Source organism: Podarcis vaucheri (genome assembly GCF_965113315.1).
Source record: "Podarcis vaucheri genome assembly, chromosome: 7".
In the NCBI taxonomy this organism is placed as follows: Eukaryota; Metazoa; Chordata; class Lepidosauria; order Squamata; family Lacertidae; genus Podarcis; species Podarcis vaucheri.
Genome location: NC_138765.1, coordinates 29,775,120 through 29,798,381, shown reverse-complemented (window position 1 = coordinate 29,798,381; position 23,262 = coordinate 29,775,120). Strand labels below are relative to the sequence as shown.

The window sequence follows — 23,262 nt, the reverse complement described above, 5'->3', positions numbered from 1 at the left end:
ACCAGCTGATGAGTGGGAGCGCACATTCACATGCCTCCCCTCCAAGCTTGTCCTTCAACCCTCTGCTGAGGTGTACACTAGAAATAGAGAAGGGGGCAAAAAGATAATAGCAACACCAACTGTCTGGTACGTAATGGAAGGGTAGGTGCCGCTACAATAGAGCAGCGGCATAGCATGGGTTGCCGGTGCCCGGGGCATGGCAAGTGTTGCGCCCCCCCCCCCCGTGGACTGGGCAGCTAGGGTGGGGGCCTTTGCCAGGAGGGCCCATGCAGAGCCCACGCAGAGGGTGAATGGAGCCTGCTTCAAACAGGCTCCTGGTCCTCTGTCTCCATCCACCTGGCCACTAGACCAACCCGCCTGCCTCCGCGCCTCAGCTGCAAAGGCTCTGTACCTGTCATAGGGGTGCCTGATTATATCCCCTCAAAAATGTGCACCAGGGGCCATGGTCCCCCTATACCCACATGCTACGCTTCGGCAATAGAGACCCAGTTCCTATGTCATGCCTAATGGACCTCCTGATGAGATGGTATCAGCTGAAGGCCTTCCTGCAGAGTGCAGTGATAGGTACTGAGATGATCTTTTAGGTTTCCTGGTCCCAAGTCGTACAAGGGCTTTATACACCTTGAGCAGCCAGTGTGATTCTTTTAGCAGCAGCATCACATGATGGGCGATACTCCACCCCAACGATCCCCCAAGCCACTCCATTTTGCCCCACTCTCCCTCTTTGCCCTTTCCTCTGTTGTTTTGCGTTGCAGTACGGATGGCAAGTTCCTTGGGAGAGGCAGGGCTGCATGGAAAAAGTGGGGCATGAGGAGCGGCTTTGGTATTTCATACTAATTGTGTTTCTCCCTGTAACAGGATCCAGCCCCTCCAACAAATTTACAGCATTCATCCGGGCTGTCTCACCTATTGTCTCCCTTTCTCAACCCATCCTCAAGCTCATCCAAGCTGTCTCTGGGTCCCAGTACTGCGCCCAGGTAAGCAGGAGATGTGGCTTGTCCTACCTACGGTATAGTACAGTGGCTTTCTGGGAGAACTGCACACCCTGACTTCTAGGCTCTACCACCTCGTCCCTACCTTTATTCTTTCCACCGTTCAGTGGAGTAAGGTAACTTTAGATTCTGGTCTTAATGCTATTATCAGAGGAGCAGAGGGGAGAGGAAATGTTTTGATCAGGTCTAAAGAACCTTTGGCCCTCCCAATATCGCTGAACTACAACTCCCCTCATGCCTGGCCATTGGCCATGTCTGCTGGGGCTGATGGGAGTTGTAGTTCAGCGACATCTGGAGGCCCAAAGGTTTCCCTGCAGCTGCTTTATATGCCCATATGTGTTACATCACTTGCATCAAATGGTGATATGCTAACTCTGCTGCATTTGCGTGGTCCTTGTGCTCATTCTGCTGAATAGGGCTGTGGGCGTCTGCCCTAAATGGTGCCAGTGTAGCAATTCCTGTCCTACTGCTGCTGCCCTTTTAAAAAAAATACTCTCCAGTAATCTTTGATGAAGTGAGACGTTCTTCCGCCCCTCCATAAATATGCACCCATATGCACCAAGGCATAATGTCAGAGATGGTAGATTTCTTTCCCTGGAATGGTTGGCAGCTTGGAGGAAGCACCTGGGTGGGCATACAGCCGCTGCCAGCAGGTGCTCACTTCTCCTTCTACCTGGAGGGCAAGTCCTGTCAGCAATTATGTCTTGCTGAAGAAGAACTCTGCCAACAGGCCTCACCCATCTCAGGCCACCCCAGGTGCTGAGAAATGCACAGCAGCAAATTGGCCTGGGCACGCCAGCCCAGGATGCCCTTGCACCCTAGATCCAGGCCATGTTTACTCTGAAGTAGGGGGAGGTGAGGGGGGCGATTCAACTCACATATGAAGTGTGAGCTAAATTCGCACTTTCCGAAGCAGCGTGCGAACCGAAACGCCAGCTTTCTTTCCAAATGTGCGCTTCTGCGAATTCTGAGACGCAGCTCTCCAGCCAAGTAATGTGTACAATTTCGATAAAAAAAATGCATATGTTAGTGAAAGTGACATTCAAAAATGCATCGTATTAGGGGAAATGGCTTGGCAAAAATGTGTCTGTTAGGCGGAATGACATATGAAAGTATATATTAGGAAAAATTCACAGTAAAATGATACTGAATTTTCATAAGGATCTTTATTTTTTTAAAAAAATAATTATACTTTTATAAGAAACATAGAATTATAGAGTTGGAAGGGATCATAAGGCTCATCTAGTCTGACCCCTGGTGACGGAGGATTCTTTTGCCACTGTGGGCCTCCAACCCATGACTCTGAAATTAAGTCTCTTGCTCTACCAGCTGAGAACTGAATTTGGGGGAGGGAACTAAGAGAAGCGGAATTTATAGGTTAATCAGGGGGCCCATTTTACTTCAGCTGAACTTGTTCAAAGTACATATGTTCAGGCACCCAGTCTCAGGTGGTATGTGGTAGACGGAAGACTGTGTTTTCTCTGGGAGGCTGGGCTGGCTCAATATATTTTGCTGCCTGAGGCTGAGTAGCAAATGGTGCATCCTGTCTCGCAAATCAAAATGTATTGCACTCAAGGCAGGTCAAGTCATTACGCCCCATGAAGCAGATGGAACACCCCACTGTATACCTCTTCCTACTCCCTGCTTCTAAAAGAATGTGATAATAATAAATAGCTACCAATTTGCCCTTTAATGACACCCAGTAGCCTGAGGATGCAGCATCATTATACCTGATGGTAGGGCTGGCCTCTGAGAGAGGCCCAGCTCCCTTGTTCGGTCATGCCACAAAAGATTTGTGGCTTTGGGCTGTCTCCCAATGATAGAGCCGGAATGCCAACCTATAAGATTGTTGCGAGGAGAAAGCAGGATATTGATCTGCAACCTATTCACAACCCTGGAGGTAGGGTGGGAAAGAACAGGGGAAGCCTACAAAAATGCAGCCATTCTGGTCTTATCCCAGCAGAAACCGTGCTTGTTGAGGTGTCATCCACAACGGCATGGCACCAGCTACAACCAGGAGTTGAGGCAACCAGTTCTAAACAAGCACAGTGCACAATGGAAATTCAGCTCTTCCCTTCTGATTTGCTACCCTTAATTTTTTTTTTTAATCTCAGCTATGTACACAGCATGGGATTTAATGCACCTTTCCCCAAGAATTCTGGGAACTGTAGTTTGCTTAAGCTTCTGGGGGTTGTAACTCAGTGTGTGGTAAACTACAGTTCCCATGATCATTTGCCCAGTAGGGGGTGTGTGCCTTACATGTATGGTATGTACACAGCCTTTATTGTGCATGGTCCTCCCTGCCCTACTCATTTTATTGTCAATGAAGATGAGGATTATGTTTTGGTCAGCAAAGTGGAGTCTTGTGCTTTTTCTAGGGATGGGGCAAAATCCATCTCCATTTTGTGTCTTTTAAAATAATAATATGGACTCTGCAGGACCAATATTTGGCTGAGTCAACCTGCAATGAAATAGCAGAATTGTGATAGCCAGTCTTGTGCAAAACCACCATATTATTAGTTTTTTAAAGGTTGATATATTTCCCCTTTTTTTACTTTGTGAAGATCTTGAGAAATTAGCTCCTTCAAGCTGGGTTCTTGAATACAGGCATGCCTCCAGCCTGCAGCAGTCAGTGGAAGTAGGAAGCCTCTTTTTGTCACTTGGGCCTCTGGAAATAAAATGGCCATATTGGGCAAGTGGAAATAGGGATGTGGCAATAGAGAGCAGCCAATGAAACACAACCTCACAAATGACCAGTCTCCCACCCCTCCACACCAACTGTGACAGAAGATGCATCGTGGCTCATTTTTACAAATAGGATTCTCCATGGTGTGGGAAAATCTGCATGAAGTGTAACAAAAGTATGGGCTGGCATTCCATTGCGATGATGATACCCTGTGGAACCTGCCTCTGACATGCACATACAAGTCACTGAGATCACACAACAGCTCTCCCGTGTGAAATCGCGCAATAAACTCACAGCTGGAAGCATGCTAGATGGCCTAAGCGGCACTTTGCTTGAGTTCATGATTGTGAGTGGAAGAAAATGCTGCTCAAACCTCTACAAAAGAAAGAAGAAGAAAAGAGTGCAAGGTAGCCCACCACAAGGATTTCTCTTCCCATGCATGGCAATCCCCATGAGGGACAGCTGCAGATTCCTGCATTGCTGGGGGGTGGACTAGATGTTCCTCGGGGTCCCTTCCAACTCTATGATTCTATGGTAATAGCTTCTGGGTGGCCATATTAGCACAACAAGTAAAGGCTGCTAGACATGCTGGCCTCATAAGAAGAATTGTTTGCATCCTTGGGGAAATGTTGTAGTTAAGTGATACAAGCTGTGTGCATGCCATACATTTAAAACACATAGCTTCCCCCCCAAGAATCCTGGGAACTGTATTTTACCCCTAACTGAGCTACAGTTCCCAACGCCTTTAACAAACTACAGTTCCCAGCGTTCTTTTTGGAGGGAGGGGATCTTGTGCTTTAAAGCCATAAAGCACATTCAGAAGATCCCAGGTTCAGCTCCCAACCTCTCCAGAGAGGGCTCTGGAAGATCCCTGTCTGAATCCCTGGAGAGCCCTTTCCACAGCCATCATAGATTGTGCTGAGTCAATGGAACAATGCACTCGCCTGATGTAAAAGGCCTCATCCTACGTTCCTGCGTTAACTTTCTAGCTCATGCAGAAGGCAAAAAAGATGTGGAGTGGGAAACTCAAATCGCTGGAGAAATATAAAGCCTTCTTGCTAAATTAAACGAAATAGACCCATTACAATATGCGCTCTCCCCCACGAGAGTCTTTTATTAGCAACGATGCTTTGCTTTTAGTAATAATATTGAGGTTGTATTAAAGCACATACTCTAGATGTCATCTATTAGAGCGGAACTGTAATTGCTTCTAGCATGGTAATTATATGGTCGACGGTAAGTATTCTTTTCTAAAAGAAAAAAAAATATTAGAGATACAAACATAAAAATAAATCCTTTGAAATAGGATGTGGGGCAGGCCAAACACAAAGACAGTTGCCATCAATCCAGGGAAAGTTTCTCATAAAATGCAGCCTAAGGCTAACATGACGCCATTCATTCAGGTAGGGAAGGTTTTCTTTCAGCCTGATAATGCTTCTTGCTTGCCTCAGTGGGAGGTGTGTGTGTAAGTCGATATTCTTGCTCTGCCCACTTTTGCCCCTGACACCGCCCACCACTGGAATTTGACCTGGAAAGTTGCCTAGAAGGGAATGTACCGTACTTTTCCATCTATAAGACACCCCCATGTATAGGACACCTGCTATTTTGGGGGACCGTAAGAAAATGGGGGAGATGGTACAGAGTTGTTGAACTTTTTTTAGGTGGGAATGCCGAAAATCACTCACCCGCACACGTTGCAAAATCCGCCTCCCGTCTGTCCCATCGCTGGCAGAAACTGCCTATTGCCCACCCAACTGCTGGAGTGTCGCCCAATCAATACCACCTATTGACGCAGCAACCAATAAAGCGCACAGTAGCCGCTGACAGACCCAGCAGCAACCAATAAAACGTCCACCCTATGCGCTACCCATGTGTAAGACGACCCCCACTTTTTAGCATGATTTTTAAGGAAAAAAATTAGTCTTATACACAGAAAGGCACGGCAACTCAGAGGCTGAAATGGCTTCCCCATTCCTGGCCCTGATATTTAACAAGCACAGGCCAAGGAATAGGAGACTTTATACTATTCTCCCTAGTTTTTTTTTTTTGTTTGTTTTTAATACAAAACATGGGTGAGGCCCCTGGCAACTCCCCGGTCTGTTTGATTAAAAAGGTTAATCAAGGTAAGGGTACTTTTATTTGCTGGTGTAGAAGAGGGCTGGGCTGGGCTGGGCTGGCCGTGGGTTTTGGAGGGAGTTACTGTATGTACACAAAGAGGTAAACACACCTTCCTTACTATCTAAATACACACACATGCAAACATACTCAAAAAACCTCAAGCCCAGGCTATCTGGTTACATACAAATAGGTTTGCCAGCTTTTGCACCTGAGTTGTCCCTTTAAGGCCCTTTGATTTGCAGCAATGAAGCTGGAGACTGGTTATTAATTCCATGCCATTAACTAGCTTCACTTGCTGAGTTCTGCAGACCAAAACTCTCTTAAAGTCCCAAAAGCAAGCCAGTTTCGGTTTGTTTGTTTTTAAAATCTGGTCCGTTGGTGACCTTTCATATACAGCCTTTTGAAGTTAGGATGGAGTGGGGAAAAGTTAGCTTTTATCTGAGAACTCCAGGTAGATAAAAGCATCTTCCTGCACTCTAAAGCTCTTTAAGAAATGTGCACTACCTGCAAAGGGGCCATCCTTCTGTTCTATATCGCCTCCCTCTCCCCCCCCCCTTTATAATTCGCTCTCCTTTTAACATAAGCAAGATAAAACCCATTTATCCACCTTCCTCCAACTTTCAGTCAGCTGCTTGGATGAAGGTGGAAGGCCAGCATCACATGGTCTACTCTACTCCAGTGTTTCCCAACCTTTTTTGGGCAAAGGCACACTTGTTTCATGAAAAAAATCTCGAGGCACACCACCATTACAGCCCCGTGACGTCAGCGCGCAGCGTCACGCCGGGAGGGACATGAATTGCTAGCAAATTACATAATCACCTCCTTGAGGGCTGGCTCATCTTCTCCGAAGGCAGAACCCCATTAATTAACAGCACAGACTCACACCATAGCCAAGACGAGGGGGGAAAACCTCAGTCATGCACAGTCATACACATGTGGGGGCTAAATGAGGACGAATACCGGGCAGAGAGCAGGGTTCAAATCACCCCACCTGGCCAGGACAATCCCTGGGTGCTCCCTTGGGCCACTCGCCTGACCCACCTCGCAGGGCTGTTGTTGCGAGGATAACACGGGGAGAACCACGCGCGCCCCCGGGAGCTCCTTGGAGGAGAAAGCGGGCGATGAATGCAATGCACGAAATATATGAGAGGCGACCAGGTTTTGCAGGTGAGGGCCCCCCGCCAGCCTCCGCTTCCAACACCCGGCGCAATGACGCCGAAGTTTCCCCCCGGGCTCGGCTCGGGGAGCAGCGCTGCTCCCCCCTGGCTCCCCTTCGCCCTCCCAGCTCTCTCTGCCGCCCACTGGGGACCCCCCTCACCTGCCAAGTCCGGACCGCCAGTGGAAGTTGCATGCATGCATGCAGGGCGCCGCGTTGCCATTGCATTGCACTGCACTCCATGCAACGCCTGCACGCATGCATTGCCTTGCACGCCCGCCAAGGGGTCTCCCCGCGGTCCGATGCGTCCCCTCCGGCGCGAATGCAGCATTGCAAAAATAAAAAACCCCCGACGCAGCCCTACCTGGGGGGAAGCCTCCGCCTCCGCCGCTCCGCCTCCGCGGGGATCCCCGGGCTCCATCCTGCCGCCCGATCTCCGCGGGGGCACAGGCAGGCTGCGCGGGGTCTGCGCGGAAGAGCCCCTGCCCGCCCGGCCGCCACCGCTGCGCTCATTCCATGGCCGGGAGAAGAGCGCTTCAAACAAAACGCCCGGCCCGCCAGGCCACGCTGGGAAACGTAGTTTGCTCACCCCGCGCGGGCGCGGAGACCAAGGGCGAGGGGACTACGGATCCCGGCAGCCCCCGCGCCGGGGACGGAGGGGGAGAGGCCGGGTGCAGGGATGGAGGGACGGGTGGGCGAGCGAGTGAGTGAGTGGCAGCCGCCAAGCCTTGGCCGAGAGCCAGGAAGGGCCTCCCCGGAGGAGGAGGAGGAAGAGGAGGGAGGCGCAGAGTGGGAGGGAGGGAGGGAACCCCAGGGGTCATCTAGTGACAGCGCCCCAATCGAAAATTTGACTTAAAAAAAAATATCTTTTGAATTTTTTAATTTTTCCCGCGGCACACCAGGCAACATCTCGCGGCACACTAGTGTGCCGCGGAACAGTGGTTGGGAAACACTGCTCTACTCCAAGAATGCTTCACCTGCAGCCTATGGGGCCATATCCAGCCCACCAAGCCACAGGAAGTGGCCTGCCAGCCCTTGCAGCCAATCAGATTGGGAGATAAAACACTCTGCCTGATCTTTAGAGAGCCACTTCTGGAGGGCAGCGAGAGCACTTTATCTCATGATATAAAATCCCCCTGACTGCTCTTCAGAGATCCTCTCTAAAGAACAGGCAGAGGGATCTTTTATCTCTGATCCTAGTGTTGAGATAAAAGCAGGAAGAGGCGTTATCTCTTAAGATGAAAAGGCAACATTCCCCCTCACTCCTGATCTGGGGTGGGGTTAGCCTTAGAATGGTCTGTAGAAAGTAAAAGGCAACCCCCCCCACGGAGTGTGATAGAGGGGGTTCTGGAAATGTGTGTGCGCGCACATTTGTCTGTGACAGTTGACTCATGATTCTGTGAGTGATATGCCTCCTCTTCTTCTTTCTTTAAATACAGATTTTAGTTTTATGGAGCTGTGAGAAGCCACCCCCACAGAGCAGTAAATGGCCGCAGACAACGGTACCTTTGACCATCATCCAAGGCAGCAGCAAGGTAAGCTGCCTTTGACTGCCGTGAAGGAGATATAGAAGTTAAAACATTGGCATTAACGTACCCCGGATAAATGCAAATGAAATTCTTCTTACAATTCTTCACAGTAACATATCAGGGTTTATTTTGCCCCGAGTTCTCTCATTCCAATAGGAAATAAACAAACTCTGATTTTTCAGTAAAGGTGTTATCATGTCTTCCCTGCCTAACCATAACCATTATTTGTGAATTTAATCATTGGTGCGATATGCCAGATTTTACTTAATCATTCTTCTCCTTTTGGTATTCCTTCCTTTTTTCATGCCTGATCTACGGTCATTCGTGCTGCATGAAGTAAATGAACGGTCATTTCTTGATCTTCCTTCAATACTGTTTTCTTGATATGCCTAAATAATACTATGGGGTCATTTTGATCCATGTCCCTCTTGTGTCTCCTTCTCTTCTGAAGGTTAGTGACCGGTTTTTGCCTTACTCCGCCATTGGGACAGATGCGGTGCTGAGTCTGGATGAACACACCAGCCTCTCAACCGGTGAGGTGAGGCAGCTCTCCTGAGCCTTTTAATGGTTTGCTCGCAGACATGGGCACCCATAATATATGGGCATGCCAAAGGGCATAATATTTGATGGGCAGTGCCCTACACTCACACTCACAATTGAAGAGACACAGCACAAAAGGAACAGAGGCTGGGAGGGAGGAGGAAAAAAGCAAGCTTAGGCACTAATTCTTAGATAATAAAGTTATTGTAGTGAGCAACAGGAATGGAATTTTGTTGAGAGGTGAGTCAAAAGCTGCTGGTCTTTTAGCTGAGCTGCTTGGTGAGGCCTTGCACTCGCATCTCTCTCCTTCTCCCGCAACTTGGTAGAATTTCTCCTTTTCAGCTGGTGAACTGCCAGCAAGGGAAGACCTTTGCCTTCACCATCGTGAGCTGAGTGAGTTCCAGCTGCTCAGCCCCGCTCCCTTGCCGCAAAGGTCCTCAGCGGGGAGCTGCTGCCTGGCAACACCAGGGAGGGCCAAGGATGAGAGCAGGAAATGCCGCCTGCATCAGCCTGGCATCATTTGGGCACTGTGCTATTTCTGCTTCCGATAGGGCTGGTCCAAGACATTTTGCTGTCTGAGGTGGAGCAGCAGATATCACCCTCATTCCCAGATCGAGATGAATAACAAGGCACAAGGCAGTATAAATATTTGGCATTTCGGGCAGAAAATCCCCAAGACACCTTCCACGTCCCCCAGCAGTAGTAAAAAAAACACAATAAAAATTAAATAACCAACAATTTCCAGCACTCCCGTAACATCCAGTACCTGCTAGATGAGGCAGCTGCCTCACTCTGCCTAATGGCAGAGCTGGCTGTGATTCATGATACTACACTTGAATATGATTGCATTCTGCATATTGTTTGTATGCCACCATGAGAGCCTTGGGCGGCGGGGGAAGGGACTGTAAAGCAGGAACTAAGTATTCTGAATCAGGGGTTCCCAAAGTTTGGTCTGCAGACCACCAGTAGCCCCTGTACTTCATTCAGGTGGTTCACAGGAATGACTCTGGAAGCCAAGCCTTATGAGGAACGGTTGAGGGAGTTGAGCTGGTGATAGGGACATAGGAAGGTACCTTACACAGAGTCAGATCACCGGTCCATCTAGCTCAGTATTATCTACACAGACTGGTAGCAGCCCTCCAGGGTTTCAGGAAGGAGTCATTTTCCTGGCCCTACCTGCTACCTAGGATGTTGTGCTTGGAAAGCAGATGCTCTCCCAGCTGAAGCCCTGGCCTTTTGAGGATCATGCATTCAATTGCTTTAGGGAGTGGTGATCAAGGGAGAAGTGCTGTTCTTTCAAATAGGGCTTGGAGGAGTAGACAGCTTGGGTGGGGAAGATGTCATTCTTTTATTTAAAAACATACAGGCGTGTTGACTTTTCCCAGAGCAAATGCAGCAAAATGCTTAGTAAGTCACTTCTCAAACAGGCAATCACCTGAATGGCCACCAACCTGGGTGTTTTTAAAAGAGGATTAGACAAATTCCTGGAGGATAAAGTTATCAGTGGCTACTAGCTTCAGTTGGTGTGTTCTACTCCCACACTGTCGGAGGCAGTGTGCCGCTGAGTACCTGCTGGGAATCACACACTTAAGAAATCCCCTGCACATGGAAGAGTAGCATTTCAAGGAGGAAGATAGGCTCAAATCCTTTCCTCTTGCCTTTCTGTGTGCAGGGAGTTCTTAGCAAAAGGGAAGCATTCACACATGAGATTGCCCCCCCCCCACCGCATTCTGAAGTGGCACAGTCCTAGGAAGTAGATAGCACCTGCTCTTCTTTGCATGGTTGGATTGGCTGTTCTTGTTCCACAATCTACTAAAAAATGCTGGAGAAGGGATGGTGGCTGGGAAACAGTATCCTTTCTTGGAAGAATGGTGCACTTATCCTCTTCCTTCTCTCTCTTCCTGACTCTCCAGGTTGACTTTGCCTTTGTGGTGTGGAGAAGTTTCCCCGACCGGATTGTGGGCTTCCCTATGCGCAGCCACTTCTGGGATGCCAGCAAGAGCCAGTGGAGCTACACTTCAAAATGGACCAATGAGTTCTCTATGGTTCTCACCGCAGCTGCATTCTACCACAGGTACCTCCCCTCCCTTCCTCAGCTACTGATAATTACAAGTGGAGCCTGCAACAAAATGTTGCAGTGTTCTCCTGCTCAGCCTTCCAACCAGCCAGCTGTGCTCTCATCTAGGGTGCTCCATTCCATTCTCCTCCCCTCCTGGTTTTCTGTTTTTTCCTTCCTCCCCCACTCCCTCGCTTCGACTGTCTATTGCCACTGAGCGCTGCCCCACCACCCTCAGCCCACCCTCAGCCCCCCCCCTTGCCTGCCTTATTTCTTACATCCAGTCCAGAGGGTGGCCCTGCTTGTCAACTTCCTCCTCCTTAGTCCCACTGCTGACTTTGAAGAAGAAGAGGAGGAGAGAAATAGAATTAGTTGACTCCATCTGTCATTGGTTCTGGCTGCTGTTGGGCTTTGGTTCCCCCTACTGTTGGCCTCCTTGCCTTCTGCCCAACCAGTTCCAATGAGCACCAGCCCCATCTGCCCCTACTAGACCACTGATTCCCTGAACCGTCCGGAGATAAGTCAGTAATGCACCTATTTCTCCTTTCCTGCCACTTTATGATGTCTCCGTTTCTGCCCCTCGACAGGTATTATCACAGCCTCTTCACCAATTATTTGCCTGCTAGACTAAGGAGCCTTGTTGATCAGATTGCCAACTGTGAAGACATACTGATGAACTTCCTGGTTTCTGCTGTCACCAAGCTACCTCCCATCAAAGTGACCCAGAAGAAGCAGCACAGAGAGAGTCCCCCGCAGCAGGTACAAGGTGTTTACTGGCCAACATGGGGAGTAGAGGGGAAAAGAGCTGAACAAGAGTTGTTTCCACATCTTTTTTTTATTAAATAGTATTTATTAAAGTTTTAAGTTTACAAAAAGACAAAAGAAAAAACACCAAATTAAACAATAACAAAACCAACACATCACAATAAAAATAAAAAATAGAGACAATTAAAAACAAAAGAAAAAAGAAAAAAGAGAAAAAAACAAATCGAACCTTCCCATAGCTTATCTTTCATTTGCTTGTTTCCCTGACCTCCTCACACCTCCCTTTTTTGTATTCTAAGTCAATTATCCATTTCAGCAAATCCTTTCCCTCTCTTCAAAATTTTTATCCTGAAAATTTATCTTGATCTTGATATAAATTTACTTTCCCTCTTTTCACCAATTAACAGTCTATTTTTCCTAAATCTTTGATACATTTTTGCTAAAATCATCTAGATTCATTCCAACATCATTCTAACATTCATTAATTTTACAATGTTTCTGTAAATAGTCTTTAAATTTCTTCCAATCTTCCTCCACCGACTCTTCTCCCTGGTCTCGGATTCTGCCAGTCATTTCCGCCAGTTCCATATAGTCTATCACCTTCATCTGCCATTCTTCGAGAGTGGGTAGATCTTGTGTCTTCCAGTACTTTGCAATAAGTATTCTTGCTGCTGTTGTGGCGTACATAAAGAAAGTTCTGTCCTTCTTTGGCACCAATTGGCCAACCATGCCCAGGAGAAAGGCCTCTGGTTTCTTCAGAAAGGTATATTTAAATACCTTTTTCATTTCGTTATAGATCATCTCCCAGAAAGCCTTAATCCTTGGGCATGTCCACCAAAGGTGAAAGAATGTACCTTCCATCTCTTTACATTTCCAGCATTTATTATCGGGCAAGTGATAAATTTTTGCAAGCTTGACTGGTGTCATGTACCACCTGTATATCATTTTCATTATATTCTCTCTTAAGGCATTGCATGCCGTGAACTTCATACCTGTGGTCCATAACTGTTCCCAGTCAGCCATCATAATGTTATGTCCGACATCTTGTGCCCATTTAATCATAACAGATTTTACCGTTTCATCCTGAGTATACCATTTCAACAGCAAATTATACATTCTTGACAAGGAGTTGTTTCCACATCATTTTCCCTCCAATAGTCATTTGGACCCCTGAAATGTCACTCCAGATCTGCCTTCCCCAAGCTGGTGCCCTCTAGATGTTCCAAACTATGACTCCCATCAGTCCCAGCCAGAGAAGTGCAAATTTTGAACAATAGCTGTTGTTTGTGCATTGTGTTGGAAAGAATTAGGTGTTTCCTCATTAAAATGCAAACAAAGTCACATGTCTCCCTCATTCCATAGGCTAGACCCCACCCTCCGCATGGGGTGTTCACACATAACATTCAATACGTGTACCAGCTGTGTACCCATGCACAGACATAGTTAAGCTGTACACTTGTACACATGCTCACTTGCAGGGCTCCATGAGTACACAACCTGTGTACACAATGGCTGAGCTGTACATATCAACAAGTGCTCACTCTTTCACACAAACTTTCACATGGATTTAGAGTCAGCTTATACCTGCGTTCAGTATAATGTGAACAGCCCTTATGTGAAATCTCTATGTGAACTGCAGAAAGGAGAAGCCACGAACCCTTGCATGGCTTCCGAATAGCACTTTTGCAACATCCTTTTATTTGCAGGGGTGGGGGGTTAATTCACAGCAATGTGTCTGAACTCTCCCTCCCATTGCCTGCCTTTGTTTCCCCTGCAGCTGTTGAAGAGCGCTCCCCCATCCAATGGGAACCTTCATTTCTCTCAGCGCCAGGAGTGCGTCAATCAGTTTGCAGCCTGGTTTGGGTACATGCCTCTGGTGCATTCCCAGTTCCGCCTGGACCCTGTGCTCTTCAAGGACCAGGTGTCCGTGCTGCGGAAAAAGTACCGGCATCTAGAGAGAGCCTAGATCCAGAGAGAGCAGGAGGAGACCTCTTCCCTCTGGGAGAAGAAATCATGCAGAAGGAGCACTGGCAGACTCGGCCCTCCCCATATTGGACACTGGGAATACCTGCAATGCCGTGGCACGCAGATGGGTTGCTGAGCTGGGACCCATTCCATCAGTAGCATTGCAAGGAAGGAGACTTCAGACCCCCCCCCCCCATGGGGCACTGCACCCAGAGCCTTCTAACTTTCGATACTGAAAGGAGGAATACTCTCGTCTTGCTGGTAGCTGTGGAGATGCCAGATGAATTTTCAGTCTTTATTGGGTTTTACCAGTACAAATAAAGGTTTGCAGGAATTGGCTCTGTCTCTCCCTGGTTGCTTTTAACAGGGCTGTTTTTTTCATTGTCTTCACTTCAGATAGAATTCTCAGCATTTTTTCTGACGTAACCTCAGTCGCTCGGAATTTATTGGCCTGATCTACTATGTCACCCTGCTGCTCATATGCTGGAACTAGAGGATACGCCATATATATATGTGTGTGTGTGTGTGTGTGTGTGTGTGTGTGTGTGTGTGTGATTTCTTTGCTATTCCTTGCTTTCCAGCAGATGCAGTTTTAAAATAAATAGGTAGGTAGGTAGGTAGGTAGGTAGATAGATAGATACGTATTGGGAGGGTGGGGTGGAAGAACTCTGCACATGCTCAAAACAATGTGTCCTTGCATTGTTTTTTGCTTCTTTCTCCTGGTTTTTGAATTGGAGGGAAAGGTTGGGGGTCCTATCATGAAATATGCTATCTCCATCCTTTGATTCATGCATTTTTAGCCAGTGGAGGCTGGTGCATCAGGGCAAATGAGGCAGTGTCTTAGTCCAGCCTTAGTCTGCCCTCAGCACCTGCCTGCCTTTCTACTTATATCCAGTCCAGGGTGTGAAACTGCATGTCACCTTCCTCCTCCTTAGTTTCAGTCTTGACCTTTCACTTCTCAGAAGGAAGCAGGATGTGGACAAAAGTACAATTAGTGGGCTCTGGCGCCACCTACTGTTTGGCTCCCTGCATTCAGCCTTGCTGGTCCCAATGGGAACCAGCCACCACTGGTTTTAGCCAAATCTTTTTCATCTGTGGTAGCTGTCTAAAAACAGGGATTAAGGGACCCTCAGAAAAGGTAAGGGGATTGGGAGGAGCCTTTGTTCCTCTGTGATTTGATAAGTAGAATGTTTATTTGTTTTAAACCACTTACTATTGGAAAGGTAGGGTTGCCATATGTCCGGAATTTCCCAGACACTGAAGTTAGAAGCAGTGTCCTGGCGGAAATCGCTGAAATGTCCGGGAAAATACGAACATATGGCAATCGATGTTGGAAGTCTAGATTTTGGCGAATTTTCTTTAAAATAGCTCAGATTTTGCACACAATAAAAAGCTCAGCAACCTTTTGTCCAGATTTTCACTTTTTGAAATATGGCAACCCTACAAAAGGAAAAGCACTTATTTGTCCTTAAAACCACACACACTCACTCTTTCTCTCCTGAGCAGGTAAAATGTACTTTGCATATGTTCAGAGACAACAGTGAGGTGCTAGTTTTTGGAAATGAACTGATGGCAATGCATAACCAGGCCTCTCTTTTTTTGCCTTTGAAAAGAAGCAGGTGGAAATTCAATAGTTGAAGCATTTCCCAGCATGCAGTTGGAGTGAGAAGATATTCCACCTGCTAAATTTCTGCTTATTATCAAAGACAAGAAATTGGATGCAGGGCAGGTAGTAGAGATTTTTAGCAGGAGAGATTTCTCATTTTGTCCTCACTGTTTGCAGCAGACCTTTGTTGTTGTTGTTGTTGCTGCTGCTGCTTTAACAATAACAAGCAAGCAGGTGGAGAGAAAGAGGAAACCTTTGCAAACATCAATATCTGGGGGTTATGTAATCTGGTTCCTCCTTTGAGTTCCTGTTGTCAGAGGCAGCAAGAGGAAGTGAAGAGACTTGCACGAGAGGCAGCAGAGGAGGAGGCAGACAGGCCTGCAAAGTGTGGTTGCCAACTTTCCAACCAGCTCTTGTAGTTGTCCATTTTAGCAGCAATTTTCCCCATCCCAGTGCCTTCCAGGTGCTTTGGAATCCAGCTCCCATCAGCCCAAGCCATCATGGCTAATGGCCAGGGATGATGGGAGTTGTAGTCCAACATCTGGTGGGCACTAGGGTTGGGTAAAGCTGATCTGCAGGAACGAGCAGGCCAGTTGTGAGGAACCTTTAGCTCCCCAGTTGGTGCTGAACTTCAGTTCCCATCAGCACCAGCAAACATGGCCAGTTGCCAGGGATGATGGGAATTGTAGTTCATCAACATCCTTGGAGGGGCAAATCCTCCTCACAGCTTAAGCAGGTACCAGGTGCAATTAAAAAGCTTTGACTCAGTTTCTGGAGCTCAAACAGGAATATGGGAAACTAAATAAAAAAATTCCTTCCAGTAGCACCTTAGAGACCAGCTAAGTTTGTTATTGGTATGAGTTTTTGTGTGCATGCACGCTTCTTGCTCATACCAATAACAAACTACAAACAACCACACCCTAGGCCAACCCCAACCTCTCTCACCACCAAAGAAACACAAATGAACAGCAGAGAACCTGCACGAGCAACGCTGACACCAAACCCTACATACATTAAGCAAAATAGAAACATCGCCACCCGATGCCACTCCCCCATCTCCCCCCCTCTCCCCCTCCACCCCCCCAATGTCTCAACAAATGAAACTGATTTGTAAAAATGTTACACGGAAAAAATACAAGAGACATTACACATTACACAAACAAGAAAATCTTTAATTAAAAAAAAATACCAATAACAAACTTAGTTGGTCTCTTAGGTGATACTGGAAGGAATTTTTAATTTTTGTTTTGACTACTACAGACCAACACGGCTACCTACCTGTAACTAGGAACAGGGAAGGCTGGCTCCCCCCCCCCAGCCAGTTGACAGCCCCAGTGACCCACTAGGGGTGGCAATCCATGAGGCAGTTCTCCTGCTCAGTCCCCATTGAACTGCTGCTTTAGATGAGGCTTGCACAGAACTTCCATGCTAGCTAGTGGGGAAAGGTCTTAGCTCAGCAGTAGAGCATTTCCTTGCATGGAGAAGGTCCCAGGTTCAATGCCCGGCATCTCCAGGTTGGGCTGGGAGAGAGACTCCTGCATCAAACTCCAGAAAGCTGCTGCCAGTCAGTGCAGACAGTAATGAGCTAGGTGGACTAATGATTTGACTCTGTGAAAGACAGCTTCCTATGTTCGTGTCCACTATTTGGATGCTCTACCTGAGGCATTAACATGTCTCATGCCAGCCCAGCCCTCCCTATTCCACCTAAATCTGATTTGTATGGCAGTGAAATTTTCAAGCTGGGAGGCAGCAATTGGCTAAAGAGAATCTACTCACTTGCATAATTTACAAGCAATTGATTTGGTCCAGGTCCCTGTTGCAAAAGAGATAAAATGAGACTTGGGGAAGGAGGGGCAGAGGTAAGAAGTTGCTGTTTTGTCTGCCAAAAGACTACTGGGTTTTTTTTTGGAGGGTGGGATTTGTGGTTAATATTCTCCTGGCAAAAGGCTGTGAAAAATGAGACGCTTAGAAAGATGGGGATGGAGGCTAGGGAGGAGAAAGGAGCCATAAATAATTCCTTGGCATGAGTGTTTCCTGGTGGGGGTTTTGGACGCTGCTGCAAAGCGTTTCCCACATCCGTGTGTTTCATTCCTTTTTAGAATTTTTAACTGGCAGAATCCACTCTTTCATGATTAGGTATTACAGTGGGGAAGATTAGACCTAGGGCCATGTATGCTTTTTTAAAGAAATTGAGACTGCCACTTGGTTATAGGGATTTGTAGCTGGTATTTGCACAAATGTGCATGCTAATAGGTTGCAGATTTAGAATTAAAACCACCTTTTTTTTCTAGGAGAGTAAAAGAAGAAACACAGGTTTTTAACGAATAAGGGTTTCCAGGGCATTAAACAATGCAAAAGATAATAAGGACAGTCTGCATAATTACTTTTAGCAGTCATCCTTCCTCTTTTTTTCATTGCTTTGAGAATGAGGATGGGAACTTCATTAAGGCCGAACAATATGGAGGTAGAGCACACCTGTTGCTGTAGGATTTACTTATTTATTTAATCTGTATACTGCCCTTCATCTGAAGATCACATTGCAGTTCACAACACAAAAAGGACAGTTGGTTTGAATACCAAATGCTCCTTTAAAAAGGTAAAGGACCCCTGGCAGTTAAGTCCAGTCGTGAATGACTCGGGGGTTGCAGCATTCAACTTGCCTTACTGGCTGAGGGAGCCGACGTTTGTCCACAGAGTTTTTCTGGGTCACGTGGCCAGCATGACTAAGCTGCTTCTGGCACAATGGGACACTGAAACCAGAGCAGCGCACAGAAATGCCGTTTACCTTCCTGCCAGAGCGGTACCTATTTATCTACTTGCACTTCATGCTTTCGAACTGCTAGGTTGGCAGGAGCAGGGACTGAACAATGGGAGCTCACCCCATCGCGGTGATTCAAACCGCCAACCTTCCAATCGGCAAGCCCTAGGCTCAGTGGTTTAGACCACAGCACCACTCATGTCCCTCAATGCTCCATTAGCTTAGCCCAAACGCTACAAATTTATGTACCACGTGAGCCCAAATTCTGCATCAAGAAAAGCTAAAATCAGCACTCTCTCTTAATCATTCCGATGAAGCTCTCTGATGGCACCTAAGAAGGAAGGTAGGGCCAGTTAGGCATCATGGAAAAAAGAGGACACACATTTCAATATGCCAATTTATGTGACTATGTGTGCAGATTTAGAAAAACACACACACCAAAAACGATTTAAACAAGAAATGCAATATATCTCCTCATAGTGGAGAAGACTATGGCCATGTGACCTGTGTGCCACTGAAGTCTGCTTACCCAGGGGCTCAGAGTTTTCCCTTTTCTGGTTCTTTGTCTTTAAACTGGACATGAATGGACAGCCCTTCAAAGACAGGACTTGATAGCACTGTTACTTTATAGCAGTGGTGTCCAAACTTTTTTCAAAGAGATTTGATAAAGTGAAGGGCCATGGGGGCGACCAAAGGGCTAACCTTTTTTTAGGATTGAAGTTGTTAAGGTGTTGTTTTTTTTTTTAGGATTATATTCCAGGAAACTGCCCCAGGGGCTGGATTAAACCGACCAGCAGGCTGGATTGTTCCCCCAGGACAGACTGGATATGCCTGCTTTACAGAATGCAGTGGAGGGTGCTGACCTGTTATCCATGTTGAAGTAAGATATTTAACTGCTCAGAAGTCCAGTCAGCTTCTGTATGTGGAAGGGACACCATCTATCTATCTATCCATCCACCCTCAAGGAGCTCAAGATGGCGTACATGGTTCTCCCCTGCTCCTCATTTAATCCCCACAACAACCCTGTGAAGTAGGAAAGGCTGGCCCAAGGTCACATCCAGTGAGCTTCATGGCTGGGGGGTGGGGTTCGAACCCAGGTTCCTCAGGCCATAAGCAGAAAAATGGCTTGGACTGCCCAGCCAGCCCAGGCCGAGCTCTGTGCAAAGAATCTTCTACGGTGCTACATGCAGAATCTTCTAAAATCTATCACCTAATGCTGATAGGAATATTTATGTCACTGTGAATGAACTCACAGTTACATAACAGGGAATTTAACTGGGGCCTTTTTTTGCATGCAAAGCTACGGCATGTTCTTAAGCAAGAGTGCTATGCTTTGATGCTGGGATGGAAAATTCGTGGCCCTCCAGATGTTGCTTGACTGTAGCTCTCATCAGCCCCAACCGTGAGCCATGCTGGCTTGGGCTGGTGAGAGTTGGGAGCCCGAGGATAGTTGGAAGAATGCAAGTTCCCCATCCCATGTTCACAGGTAAGGGATCCTGAACATGCACTCTTCTTAAGAAGTGGTATGGTTGAGGCACTATCTAAAAAAATGAGGTAAGCCATTTTGCTGCATGAGGCGAAGGACAAGGAGGCATACCCACACATCCTTCTATGTGCAAAAGCTGACCAGATTGGCAGCTGAATCTTATTTAAACATGGGCAAAGGTTCCCTAGCATCTTAGAAAGCAGAGACATCACCTTGCCAACAAAGGCCCGTATAGTTAAAGCTATGGTTTTCCCAGTAGTGATGTATGGAAGTGAGAGCTGGACCATCAAGAAGGCTGATCGCCGAAGAATTGATGCTTTTGAATTATGGTGCTGGAGGAGACTCTTGAGAGTCCCATAGACTGCAAGAAGATCAAACCTATCCATTCTGAAGGAAATCAGCCCTGAGTGCTCACTGGAAGGACAGATCGTGAAGCTGAGGCTCCAATACTTTGGCCACCTCATGAGAAGAGAAGACTCCCTGGAAAAGACCCTGATGTTGGTAAAGATGGAAGGCACAAGAAGGGGACGACAGAGGACGAGATGGTTGGACAGTGTTCTTGAAGCTACCAGCATGAGTTTGACCAAACTGCGGGAGGCAGTGGAAGACAGGAGGGCTTGGCGTGCTCTGCTCCATGGGGTCATGAAGAGTCAGACACGACTAAACAACAACAACAAAGGTTCCCTGGTTTAGGAAAATAGGCCAGGCTCAGGAGGGCAGGGCAGGCTGGGGGGCACAAACAGTTGCATTCTCCATAGCCTCTCCTCCGCTGCCTGCCAACCACAGCATCCGCCCCCTGAGGCAGCTGGCTCATTTTGCCTAATGCTGGGACCGGTGCTGTTGATGATTAAACCTGTTCCCTACCTTCAGGCCTTTTCAAAATAGAAAGCTGGTTAATGAATACTCTCAAAGACGGACAGATGGATGGGAGAAGAGGTTCAGTATCCAGAGATAAGCATGTATCAGTTTTATATGCTCTCCAAGTCAGACCCATCTGTTGAGGAAATGATGCTAACAAAGAGAAACGGATAAACTGGCACCACTTCTGTGAAACCCACAAAAATACAAACTTTGAAGAGCTGGGATCTAGTGATTAAGTATTTGACACTTGTTAGATTTTGGCAATAAAGAGAATAAAATGTTGCACTGTAAATCATAATAAGGCTTATTCTTTCATAAACATTAATTATAAACGGTGAGTGGCTGGGAGAGAATGTTTTTGTAATCAAAGTGCTGCTGCCAACGAAGTGCGACTCAAGAGTAGACCAACTGAAAGTAATGAACCATAACCTCAATGGGACTACTCTTGAGTAGGACTAACATTGGTGGAAACCCACAGTAATATATAGTGAGACTATTAAGATGAGGACTAAAAGCATGTGTAGTTACCTGCATAGTGCAGTATGATTTTTTTTGTAATTTCAAGTGTAATCTTGTAAAATAAGAAGGGGAAGGTGGGTTTTGCACAAAGCAGGGAGTCAGGCAGTTCATTTAATATGTCATCAGCCCTGACACACGATGATAAGGTGGGTGGGCTATAAATAGTAACCAATCCATCCATCAATCAATCTGAGCCACGAAGTTCCAGGAGAAATATATTAATTTAATGCAGTGGCATAAATCAGTGGATTTATCATCAGTTTCCTCCTAGGGACCACCCCCTCTTGCAAGGAGGCATTGATCGCCTCCCTGGCCCAGCCACCGGCCCCCCTCCCTGCCAGTTTTTATCAGCCAAGAGGGGGCAAGGGTCCAGAATGCAAGTGGTCACTCAGATCAACTCAAGCACCTTATCCACATCCTCAAGCCTTACTAACTGGAACTCATCCAACACAAAAACAGCAACACAGTCGGCACTTGCAAAGCCCCATGGCAGCAAGAGCTGTTCTAATAGGGGGCTTTGAGGGCATGTGATGCTGCCTTAAGCAGCTGTGACTTGCTGACCTCTTTGGGGTCATCGCAGCACGGGGGAAGGCTCTGCACTCCTCCACCTTTTGCACAAAGCACACCAGGCATGCGGCCACGCTGGAGGGATCACGGCGCAAAATGTGCAAGTCTTATGACACAGATTCATCCATTCATGCCCTCGGGGGCTGGACTTGAGGGCAGAAGTCCAAGCCCCCCCTCCCCTAAGCCAAACAAGCAGGAAGGCTCTTAAAAGGCCAGCAAGGACCAACTTACCACGTATTGAGGTCAGGGAAGTAATATACTTCCCTGCTCTCTAGGGAGCTGTCTATACCAAGCCAGAGCATTAGTCGGTTTAGCTCAATATTGTTTACACTGAATGGCAACAGATCTCCAGAGCTTTCAGGCAGAGATCTCTCCTAACCCTGCCTGGAGATGTCAGAAATCGAACCCAGGACTTAAGAGGTTTACTCTTTGCTACTTGCAGTGGCTTTTTTGTTTTACCAGGTAAGAAACTGGCTGCTAATAGAAATTTAATTCAGCGGGTCCTTGCCCAACAGAAAGCCCAAACCTGTTACTTAAAAGGCCTAGAGGAAATATTTAAAGTATTTGTGAGCAACACCACAGTTTAAGGTATGCCTCTGCTGCCCTCTAATGGTTGGTCAGTGACTTAGGTCAGGCTCAGTGAGCACTAGGCATTTACAGTGGTACCTCGGGTTAAGAACTTAATTTGTTCTGGAGGTCCATTCTTAACCTGAAGCACCACTTTGGCTAATGGGGTCTCCCGCTGCCACCGCGCATTTTCTGTTCTCATCCCGAAGCAAAGTTCTTAACCCGAGGTACTATTTCTGGGTTAGCGGAGTCTGTAACCTGAAGCATCTGTAACCCGAGGTACCACTATGTTTTGTTTGCAAGGCCACATCTGGTCTGTGATGCTTGCAGCCTGCTCACTTCCTAAACCCAAGCTGGCTGCCGTTTGTGGGGAGCCCCTGACTGAGTGTTCTCTGATGGCCACCCATCCCACAGGCTTACCTGGTGCTCGAAGCAATACTAGAGCTGCTATCGGCTGTGGCTGACTGTAAGGCCATTTTAATTTCCCACAGTTCCTCAGAATGGTTTCTGTGGCCAGTGTCAGCAGGTTCTGCCAGGGCACTACAGTTCCAGAACCCCCCCCCCAAAAAAAACCCACCCAGTGCAGCCAAGCTTTCTCACCACCACTGACTGGGCTCCTGTGATGTTAATGGCAGCTGGATTCTCAGAAATTAAGGTGAGGCTTTTCCCGCCACACTGGAAATTAAGCAGGTGAGGCCTTAACTCCAAGCCATTCAGAGCATGACTTGCTTTAAGTTCTGCATTGGACTGCTGTCAAAGGCATAAGAGCAGAGCCCGCCCATTTTAACAGATCACTCTTAATACAATTTATAAAAGCTTCCTCGCCCTATTCCCATGACCTCAGAGCAGCGTAACGGTACATAACAGTGCAAGCATTGCTTTGTATCCCAACAGCGGTGGCCTTACACAGCCAGGCTGCACCTTCCACCGCCACCCAGTGGCAACCCTCAAAATATTCTCCCAGAGGGATAGAGGAGGACAGTGAAGTCCTGTTAGGTGCGTAACTTTGGCTTCAATCAGTTATTAAAAGCTTGCAGTGAAGCCAGTTCTGTAAATTCTCAGAGTGATGCTACATTGGACATCTCAGGGCA

At 47.2% G+C, this 23,262-nt stretch overlaps 1 protein-coding gene across 1 annotated transcript in view; it reads left to right on the top strand.

Moving 5' to 3' along the window:
• Positions 1-14,144, top strand: part of EXTL1 (exostosin like glycosyltransferase 1) — a 63,207-nt gene extending 49,063 nt beyond the window's left edge. The window contains exons 6-11 of the mRNA XM_082231586.1: positions 859-977; positions 8,392-8,487; positions 8,933-9,019; positions 10,935-11,095; positions 11,665-11,836; positions 13,620-14,144. Of these exons, the coding sequence (XP_082087712.1) occupies positions 859-977; positions 8,392-8,487; positions 8,933-9,019; positions 10,935-11,095; positions 11,665-11,836; positions 13,620-13,808 (824 nt within the window). The 3' untranslated portion in view covers positions 13,809-14,144. The remainder of the gene's footprint in view (positions 1-858; positions 978-8,391; positions 8,488-8,932; positions 9,020-10,934; positions 11,096-11,664; positions 11,837-13,619) is intronic.
• The last annotated feature ends 9,118 nt before the right edge of the window (positions 14,145-23,262 follow it).